We start from the raw sequence: 10,434 nt of genomic DNA, 5'->3' as shown, positions 1-10,434 counted from the left end.
AAAAAAAAAATTAAAAAAAAAAAAAAAAAAAAAAAAAAAAAAAAAAAAAAAAAAAAAAAAAAAAGGAGGCGGAGGAAAGGAAGAGAAGACTAGCAGAAAAGAGTCAAGTGGCAGAATATTAGATCACTCTTATAGAGAGTTTAGGCGCCACGGGACAGGACTGTCCTCACAGCTAGCCAGCCCATCTGTCTTCACAGGCAGTGCATACACTGGAGGCCCTGGCACAGTGGTCCAGTGGCTTTCCAAGCATCACAGCTCAGAAGCTGATCCATGGGGACCGTCATCAGTAACCCTCTCCCCCGGGGGTCACTGTATTCTGTATTGCCCCCACACCTCACATCCAACCCACAAGCTATTCCTGGTCCTTTCCCAGATAGTAATTGGAACATTTTTGGTGTTCTTCTCAACATCCAGGCTTAAAAATCAACAAGCTATTCACACAAATATAGAAGCCCCTACTAAGGACTGGCATCTAACATGTGCCAAATAAATATTAGTTGTAGGAAAGAGCAAAGGAAATTGCGATTTGAAATCAGACTGCAGCAGAGGAAATGCCCCTTGGGGCTACTTGGGGTACTTCTGTCTCTCTCACAGGCCCTTAGACATCAGAGCAAACAGCTCTTTACAGCTGGACGGCTCTGCCCACATGGCCTGCGTTCCCCTCCTCCTCCTCCATAGCCCCCTGGAACCTCCCCATCTTCAGGGGACACTCCCAAAAGCACCTGGCTCAGAACCACTGCCATCCAAGGAGCGGGGAGTCCCAGGACTGAGCAAATGCAGGGGAGAGGTGGGCAGCTCCCCTGCTTCCCGATCCTCATTTTCTGCTTCACTTGACCCCTCCAGATAGGAGCTGCTCTCGCTGCCCGCACTGCTGTTGTAGCTCCGGAAACTGTCATAGCCGCCAAAGAGCTCCAAGTCGTCTTCCTCTTCCTCTTCTTCCTCCATGGGTTCTGAAGATGGAGTTTCCTAGGGGAGGACACAAACCAGGCAGGAGAATCAGGTCTGACTTCGTGTATAGGGGAAGGGAAGGCTGCAGGTTGGCTATCAGCTCCCTTTCCAGTTCTCGGTCAAGTCAACACCTCTGGGCCAAGTGGCAGGCAGAATCAGATACCCCCTTTGCGAACACCAGGACCATCACTCTTGTTTGTACAATTCTTTTTTTTTAAATTTTTTTTATTTTTTATTTTTTATGTTTTATTTATTTCTAGGAGAGAGAGAGAGACAGTGTGAGCAGGGGAGGGTCAGAGAGAGAGGGAGTCACAGACTGAAACAGGCTCCAGGCTCTGAGCTGGCAGTCAGCACAGACCCCGACGCGGGGCTCGAACCCACGAACCGCGAGATCATGACCCAAGCGAAAGTCGTACGCTTAACCGACTAAGCCACCCAGGCGCCCCATTGTTTGTACAATTCTTAACTGCAACTCATCAGAATAGCTTAACAAGACAGAAAGTATGTATTAGGAATTTACCAAGCTCCTCCTGTGGATTTATACATGATGCCTTTTTAACGTGATTTAAAAAGAATACAATGATGTGAAAATACTCTAAGTAAGTTATCCCGTAAAGACTTTCTGGGGAAGATGTATACTGGAAAACCATTCTTCCCCCTTCAGCGTATGTACACCAAAATAATCTCAATTCAGAAACAATTTCAGCCATAGAAAAGTTAATTTCAGACGCAGACTGCCCTAGGGAGGAACTGGGAAGCGGACGACGCACTAGTTACGGCATCGTGGTGTATGTACCATAGCTCTGGACTCAGCTCCAATCCTCACTAGCTGTGGGCCTTTGGGCAAGTCATTTAACCTCTCTGGGCCTCAACTATCTCCTCTATGAAATAAGAAAAGTAGTTGGCAGACAGGATGAGAAAGATAAATGAGATACTGCACATCAATCCGCCTGGCATGTAGTGGAAAATGTCCCAGGGCTGAATACTATCTCTACTGCTGGACTAGCTGTACGATCTGCAGCAGGTCAATCTCTCAGTGCATCAGTTCCCACACCTGTAAATCAGGATAATACCACCTCTGTCAGAAGCTTTGCGGGAGAATTATGGGTAATATAAGTACGGCACTCCATCCAAACACTGGCTTGCCTGTAGCAAGTGTTTGATACATGTTGGCAATCATTACTGGTTAAAAGCACTGGCCTTCAAAAAACCAGATGTGCCTGGGTTCGAATCCCGGCTCTGCCACTTAACTGTGATTTTTGTGTAAGATATTGACCCTGGCAGCTCGCCGTTTCTTCATCAGTACAACGGACATAATAAGCCTTCTTTAGAGGCCTGGTGTGAAGACTGACATATGCAAAGCCTAGGTCTCTTTCCAGCTGGTCGTGACAGCTCTAAAAGCGCGAGCAATTATTCTTACTCTCCTTTACCCTTATAGAAGCTTTGGGCTGTTCCATTCTAGGTTTACAAGTACACACGCCGATGTACTAGAAATAGGAGGTGCCCAGAGCCAAAGGATTCAAGGGCGCATGGGTTGCAGGTTGGGGGAGAGCGGGAAGTTTCGGAGCCTGCAGGCTGGGTGCCCATCTCCTTCACTTTCCAGCTGTGTGGTCTTCCGGGGGAGTCACCACCTGTCTATAGTCTCGGCTACTCTAACCCTAACAACGAAACAGTAACACAGGATTGTTGTGAGTACACTGGCAGATCGTGCACGTGAACCCTCCAGACGCGTGGGTTTTATCAAACTTTAATCTCCTTCACGTCCCCACAGGATGTGACGACGGGCCTCCTAATCCCGAAAGAGACGACCACGAGAGAGGGAAGACGAAGAACACTCAGCAGCTCGGAGGTCCTGAGCTCAGTGCCCCTTCCCCCCCGGCCGGTGAGGCAGTTCCGCCCTGAACTCGTCGCCGCACGTCGGCCCCAGCAGTGTGGGAGCCAGAGGCCACTGGCCCTACCTCAGTTTATCCATCCTTCCACTCTCACCCTCCAGGCGTCACTAAAAGGCCTAAAGAACGGTCGCCCGTGCGAGGCTCTCGGGGTTCCCTTTCCCAGTCACGAGAAATCCTCTCCTTCTCACCTCGACGCCCCGGGTCTTCTCCATGAGACCTAACACCGTTTCTTCAACCGTCACCAGGTGCAGGAAGCCATATTGGCCTCGCGGCTCTACCCGAGCGCAGTCATTGGCCGCCTCCCAGAACCGCGGGCCAATCACGCCGCAGGAAAGAGGATAAGCCGGTTCCGCGCTCACTCACGCCCCTGCCCCAGGGGGCGGGGAAATCGCAAGAGCTTGTGGGACTTGTAGTTTCTCCGTGGGTGAGCTTAGAAGGGGCGTTGCTATAGCGATGTGAAAATCCCTGCCCGTTGGCCACGTCCCAGCTAGGGCTGGCTTCGTTTCTCTACGCTAACCCCCTCCTCTCACCCCTACCTCCTTCTTTATCAAACAACTATTAAGCGCGTAATATAGGTATTTATTGTTCCAGACACCAGTTCCCCTTGATTAGAACTTTAAGGTGTCCTTTGCGCCGGGATGACTAGCAGAGAGACTCATTTCCAATTCAGGCAGAAACTGTACTATTCTTACCCCCAGTGCTATAAATGCTCAAAATCCTGCAGCACTGTCCCTCCACCACCATCTCCTGAATAAAACCTTGAATATGAGGCACTCTGCCTCACTCCTTTTGGATGTCCCACAACCTCCTTAAACACTCAGAATTCTAGGTGCTGTAGTAGATAGAGCTTTACAAACAGTCCAAATCTGAAGACAGCCAATCACTCTAATGAAGGTGAAGTTGTGGCTCTTTCGGTTTAGACCCTTTCCAGAATCACACAGGATTGGAATTTAAGGTTAGTCCAAATTATTTCCCTGTGCCATGCTGTGCCCTAGTTTTATTAAGAATCTAAATGTTGAGGGGCGCCTGGGTGGCTCAGTTGGTTAAGTGTCTGACTTTGGCCCAGGTCATGATCGCACGGCTTGTGAGTTCGAGCCCCACATCAGGCTCAGCACTGATGGCTGAGAGCCTGGAGCCTGCTTCGGATTCTGTCTCCCTCTCTGTCTTCCCCTACCCTGTTCACACTGTCTCTGTCTCTCAAATATAAATAAATATTTTTTTTAAAAAAAGAGTCTAAATGTTAAGGCACATGGCTGACTCGGTCAGAGTCACGTGGGACACGTGATCTCTGGGTTGTGGGTTTAAGCCCCACGGTGGGTGTAGAGATTACTAAAATATGGGGCACATGGGTGGCTCGGTTGAGCATTGGACTCTTGATTTCACCTCATACCATGATCTCATGGTTCCTGAGATCTGGCTCTGGGCTGACAGTGAGGACCCTGCTTGGAAGAGAGAGCCTCTCTCTCTCTCTTTCTCTCTCTCTTTGCTGTTCCCCTGCTTGTGCACATGAGCCCTCCCCCCCTCTCAAAAATAAGTAAATAAACTTTTTAAGAAATATTAAAGAGGGGCACCTGGGTGGCTCAGTCAGTTAAGCATCCTACTTCGGCTCAGGTCATGATCTCACGGTTCATGGGTTCGAGCCCCCCATCGGGCTCTGTGCTGACCGCTAGCTCGGAGCCTGGAGCCTGTTTCAGATTCTGTGTCTCCCTCTCTCTCTGATCCTCCCCTGCTCACGCTGTCTCTCTCTCTCTCTCTCTCTCTCTCAGAAATAAATTTAAAAAAAAACATTAAAAGAATACTAAAGAAAAAAGAATCTAAATGTAGTAATTGGAGGCTGAATATACGTTAAAAATATTTCTAACCTTGAAATATGCATACATGTAAAAGCGGTTCTTGATTTTTCCTTCCTTCAACCCCTTCTACCACCAGCCACATATTCCTGCTATCAACTAGTATTGTGGGTTCGCCATTCAAAATATATCCTATATTCCTCCACCACTACCAGTCTACTGCCACGGACCTCCCAACAGGTCCCTGTTTGAATTTACACCTTCTTCAACCCACACAGGTGATCTTTTAAAATCATAAAACAGATCAGGTTCATCATTTTGCTTAAGGGGAAGTGCAAGCTTCCCCTTGCACTTTGAATAAAATCCAAACATTCCACAAGACCCTGAATGACCTGGCCACAGCTTTCTCCTTAACTTCTTTTTTTTTAATGTTTTATTTATTTCTAGGAGAGAGAGAGAGAGAGACAGCGTGAACAGGGGAGGGTCAGAGAGAGAGGGAGTCACAGACTGAAACAGGCTCCAGGCTCTGAGCTGGCAGTCAGCACAGAGCCCGACGCGGGGGACCCACAAACCGCGAGATCGGATGCTTAACGGACTAAGCCACCCAGATGCCCCATCTCCTTAACTTCTGCCTGTACTACCCTTCGACTCCACCCATCCACTCACTTCTTCTTCTTGACTGCCAAGCTTGAGTTCCCTTGGGGCCTTTTATACTTGCTGTTCTTTGTGTGGGACATTCCTTCCGTGGCTTTTCTCATGGATGGCTCTTCATTTTTCAAACTTCAGCTCCAAGTCCCTCCTCAGAGACCTTATTTATTTGTTTATTTTTGAGAGAGAGAGGGAGGGAGCATGAGCTGGGTAGGGGCAGAGAGAGAGGGGGACAGGGGATCCGAAGTAGGCTCTATGCTGACAGCAGAGAAGCCCAATGGGGGGCTCGAACTCACAAACTGTGAGATCATGACCTGACTTGAAGTCGGACGCTTAACCGACTGAGCCACCCAGGTGCCCCAGGAACCCTACTTAGAGTAGCTTTTCCCTCCCCTCACTCTATATCCTTTCACCCATTTTATCGTTCTTCACAGTACTTGCCTCTGAGATTATCTTGTTCACTTATTTATTTGTTTATTGCCGATCTCCCATCTCTGGAATGTAAGACCTGTAAGACCAGAGACTTTGCCTTGTTCTCTATTTCCAGAGCCAAGAACATAGCTGAGCATACACTAGGTGCTCAATGACTAAAGAGATAGATAATAAGACTCCAAGGATTAAAACAGGTTGCTTTTTTTTTTCAGTTTTACTTTTTTATTTTAGAGAGAGAGTGCACGCACACAAGCTGAGGAGAGGGGCAGAGGGAGAGAGAATCTTAAGCAGGCTCCACACTCAGAGTGTGGAGTCCAATGTGGGGCTCAATCCCACGACCCTGGGATCATGACGTGAGCCCAAATCAAGAGTCAAGAGTCAGACACTCAACTGACTGAGCCACCCAGGCACCCAACAATAGGCTACTTCTTTTTTTTTTAATATTTTTATTTACTTCTAGAAGAGAGAGAGAGCGTGGGCAGGGGAGGGTCAGAGAGAGAGGGAGACACAGACTCTGAAACAGGCTCCAGGCTCTGAGCTGGCAGTCAGCACAGAGCCCGATGCGGGGCTCGAACCCACGAACCGCGAGATCATGACCTAAGCGAAAGTCAGACGCCCAACCAACTAAGCCACCCAGGCGCCCCGCAATAGGCTACTTCTTAAAGGCAGAGCACTGAATTAGGTAGCTCGCAGTTCTGACCTTTGTCAACTGTTTTGTTCTACTACAAACAGGGTTCTTGGTCCAGTTTCTTCATAAGGAGATTTAGGCTTTCCTTCCCTGGGCCTCACCTTGTTTACCAAGTAAACTGGATTAAGTTGCTCTCATTCGGGGCACCTGGGTGACTTCGTTGGTTAAGTGTCCAACTCTTGATTTGGGCTCAGCTCATGATCTCATGGTTCATGAGTTTGAGCCACAGTGCAGAGCCTGCTTGGGATTCACTCTCTCCCCCTTTCTCTCTGCCCCTCCTCCTGCTGATGTGTAATAAACTTTAAAAAAGTGACTATCGGTTAACTTGAAAAGTTCTATGATTTCAAAGTGCAATAAACAAGATTTAATATTGGGCATAATAAACAGATGGAGTCTAGGTTTTAATTAGTGCAGTGGAAAAAATAGGGTCACTTCATTGGGTTGTTGTAAGAATTAGAAATAAGAAATGTGCAGTACCTGCCACATACTGGGGACAGTACATGATAGTTATCATCATTCTGTTAGACACCGGAATGGCAGCACCAAGAAGAATAAAACAGCCAAGAAGCATACCCTTTATGAGTTGCCTAATCTTTCATTAATTTTATAAAAGTACAACCATGGGGGTACCTGGCTGGCTCAGCTGGTAGAACATGCAACTCTCTGGGTCATGAGTTCAAGCCCCATGTTGGGCATAGCTTCCTTAAAAAAAAAAAAAAAAAAAGCACAACCATAAATCTCACAGGAGGGAATCTGCTCATAGCAAATCATCCTCTTCATCAAATATTTATTTAGTGTCTACTGCATGCCAAGCACAGTGCTGGACTCGGAGACATAGGAGAACATCTCTGTCCATCCCCATGGAATTCACTGCCTTCTTCCTGCCGAGAGAAGGTGAAAACAGCATATGGTTCCACTGAGAAGGAACCTGGCAGGGTGCTGTGATGAAGCGTAGGGAAGGAAGCGCCTAGAAAGGGGTATGACTCACAGGATGAGAGGCAGCCAGTTAGAATAAGAAGGTTGTTAGGGGAAGGGCATTCTGGGCAGAGACACAGAAGTCAGAGAGGGTAGTGAATAGCTCCAGCTGGCAAGAGAATTTAATGGGAAACCTCTGTAGCTTTTAAATGAGGGAGTGAATTGATTTGATTATGCTTTTTGAAAATTTAAAATTTATTTTGAGAGCGAGCGAGCATGTGCATTTCAGCAGGGGGAAGAACAGAGAGAGAATCCTAAGCAGGCTCCCTGATGCCAGCTCAGAGCCTTGTGTGGGGCTCCACCCCAAGAACCGTGAGACCATGACCTGGGCCTAAATTAAGAGTCAGATGCTTAACCACCTGAGCCACCCAGCCACCCCAATTTGATTATGTTTTGAAAGACCACTCTTTGGATACAGTGTGGAATGGATTGAAGGTGGGTTGAGAAAAACAGCAGGAAAAACAGAAAGCTTTTGTAATCCCGATGAAGGATGATCGTTACTTGGAACAGGGCAGACTCCGTGGGCATGCAGCAAAGTAGGATTTTTTCCTAAAGTTTATTTATTTATGTAGAGAGACACAGGGAGAGAGGACGTGCGCAGGCAGGTGCACACACACACGCAGGGGAGGGGCAGAGCGCGAGGGAGAGAGAGAATCCCAAGCAGGCTCCGCACCAGCAGGGCTCCAACTCACAAACTGCAAGCTCATGACTTGAGCCAAAACCAAAAGTCGGGCGCTTAACCAACTGGGCACCCAGGCAGACTGGGTAGACTTTTTTAGAAATGTGTTGGAGGCAGTAATTAATTGTATGGGGGGGTGGGTAGAGTGAGGAATCCAGAATGACTCTGGGAAGACCTGTNAGACAGCGTGAGCAGGGGAGGGTCAGAGAGGGAGTCACAGACTGAAGCAGGCTCCAGGCTCTGAGCTGGCAGTCAGCACAGAGCCCGACACAGGGCTCGAACCCACAAACCGCGAGATCATGACCTAAGCGAAAGTCGGACGCTTAACCGACTAAGCCACCCAGGCGCCCCAACCGGGAGCATGTTTCTAATAGCTAAAAACAGGATGAATGAGTGAGGTTGGGTGGTTGAAGAGCGGGCATTAAGGATTCTGCTGAGTCTGAGAAGCTTGTGGGGAAGTGGGGAAGCAGTCAGTTGGATTCATCGGAGGGTTCTGACCTGGAGACCTGTATCTGCAGTCTGGCAACCTCCGTGTAAAATTGGGAGTGCCTAAATCCATCTTCTCTGTGATGTATTCATGTTCATATCTTGATGCATACACATATCAACAGTACAAGAAAGTAGAAATTTGAGCTTTCCGGTTTGAGCATTTTAACAAAAGTACTAGCCTTTTTTCAGAGAGGGAAAGAAGCAGAGTGGGGACTCCAGTGACAGGCACCGTTAGCATAAGTTGAAATGACTGTTTATTAGGAATTCAGTTGAAACATCTTGTTCAACACAGGTTGCTAAGCAACAGTGGCCACCGGAACCATGTGGCCATTCCTTTGCCACAGAACTCCTGGGCCCGGGTCTCATGCTGTATGTACCGCAGGTACCCTTTTGGGTTGGTCTGAATCCTGCCTTTACACATGGACCTCATACACCCCTCTCTTTTCAGGGCTTCCCTTTTATGAGTCACTGCCCCTCTCTCTGGGGTCATCGATCTCTCGATCTCAACTGGATCATTCACATTCACACAAGAATGAGCTCTTGTGTCACCCAAAGTATAGAAATAAGTCCCTTGAACCCACCTTCTCTGTCCCCTGCATTGTGCTGGTTCACCCCCAATCTTTTTTTTTTTTTTTAATGTTTATTTATTTCTAGAGCGAGGGAGAGAGACAGCATGAGCAGGGGAGGGTCAAAGAGAGAGGGAGATACAGAATCTGAAACAGGCTCCAGGCTCTGAGCTAGCTGTCAGCACAGAGCCCGACACAGGGCTCGAACCCACGAACTGTGAGATCATGACCTAAGCCAAAGTCGGATGCTTAACTGATTGAGCCACCCGGGCGCCCCACCCCCAATATTTTGAAAGACTAGTCTGCAGACACTACCTCTACGTCTGCTTCTCCTTCACCCGTCACCATGTTCCACCAAAAATGCTTCCTTAAGTTCACGTACAACTTCTCTGATGTATAGCTACACCTCTCTTCCCTCAGCAGCATCTGACAAAAGTGATCATTCCATGCTTCCTGAAATGCTGTCCTTTCTGCAGTCCCCTCTGGTCTTCTCTCCTTTCTAGCGCTTTCCTCCTCTACCTGAACCCTAAATATTGGGTTCTGCAGGGCCCTGTCCTGGGACTGTTTTTTTTCTCTTTACTTCTCACCATGAGTGAGTTTTTTATTTTTAGTCCTCTAAATACCATTTATATGCCCCAAATTCACATCTCCAGCCTGTGTGTTTGTCCTCTGAGCTCCAGACTCCTATACCCATCTTTATTAATAACTGGAAATTGCATAAAAAACCACAAAACAGAACACTTTATTCCCTTACCCCATACCTATGTCTCTTCTAGTTTTCCCCATTTCAGTACACAGCACTAAGCACTCAAGAACTTTTTAATCCATCAGCAAACCCATTCCTCCTTTCAGTTCATCAACAAATCCCATTAATTCTCCAAAACCTGCCTCAAATATTTCCATTTCTTTCTATCCCTACTGGCACCACTCAAATTCAGACCAACATCACCCCTCCCCTGGGTGACAGTGAAGCCGGCTAGCGGGTCTCCTCTCTTACCCTATCCCATAAACGGGATCGATGCATTCCCCTGAATCACTGATTTGCAGGCTGGGTGCTCTTTTCTGTACCAAATCACCCACTTCCGCCTGGCCTTCCCCCAATTATTTTGCAAGACCTTTGGGAGAGGGGGCAAGGAGGATGGCACAGTTCCTGTCTGTGGAACTTCCATTCCAAAGCATGGAGCTTCCATGCCAAAGTGCCCTAAAGGAAAGGGGCCCAACGCTTTCCGGCCCCGACCTCGGGCCCACAAGGTGCTAACAGATTTAACGCTGGCCTGCCACCTGTGACTCTGGGCAGACCTCAGTTCGCCTCGTCTGCAAAATGGGA

At 47.9% G+C, this 10,434-nt stretch overlaps 1 protein-coding gene across 2 annotated transcripts in view; it reads right to left on the bottom strand.

The window, feature by feature from the left end:
* The window catches only part of L3MBTL2 (L3MBTL histone methyl-lysine binding protein 2), a 21,925-nt gene extending 18,825 nt beyond the window's left edge, over positions 1-3,100 (bottom strand). For both annotated transcript variants that reach the window (XM_077757938.1, XM_077757937.1), the window contains exons 1-2: positions 3,029-3,100; positions 723-966 (exon numbers count right to left, since the gene is read on the bottom strand). In XM_077757938.1, the coding sequence (XP_077614064.1) occupies positions 723-966; positions 3,029-3,052 (268 nt within the window). In that variant the 5' untranslated portion in view covers positions 3,053-3,100. The remainder of the gene's footprint in view (positions 1-722; positions 967-3,028) is intronic.
* Between the last annotated feature and the right edge of the window lie 7,334 nt (positions 3,101-10,434).

This window comes from Crocuta crocuta, unplaced genomic scaffold, assembly GCF_008692635.1.
Source record: "Crocuta crocuta isolate KB4526 unplaced genomic scaffold, BGI_CrCroc_1.0 scaffold143, whole genome shotgun sequence".
Lineage (NCBI taxonomy): Eukaryota > Metazoa > Chordata > Mammalia > Carnivora > Hyaenidae > Crocuta > Crocuta crocuta.
The sequence above is the reverse complement of the archived record's forward strand: the minus strand, read 5'-3'. Positions and strand labels throughout refer to the sequence as shown.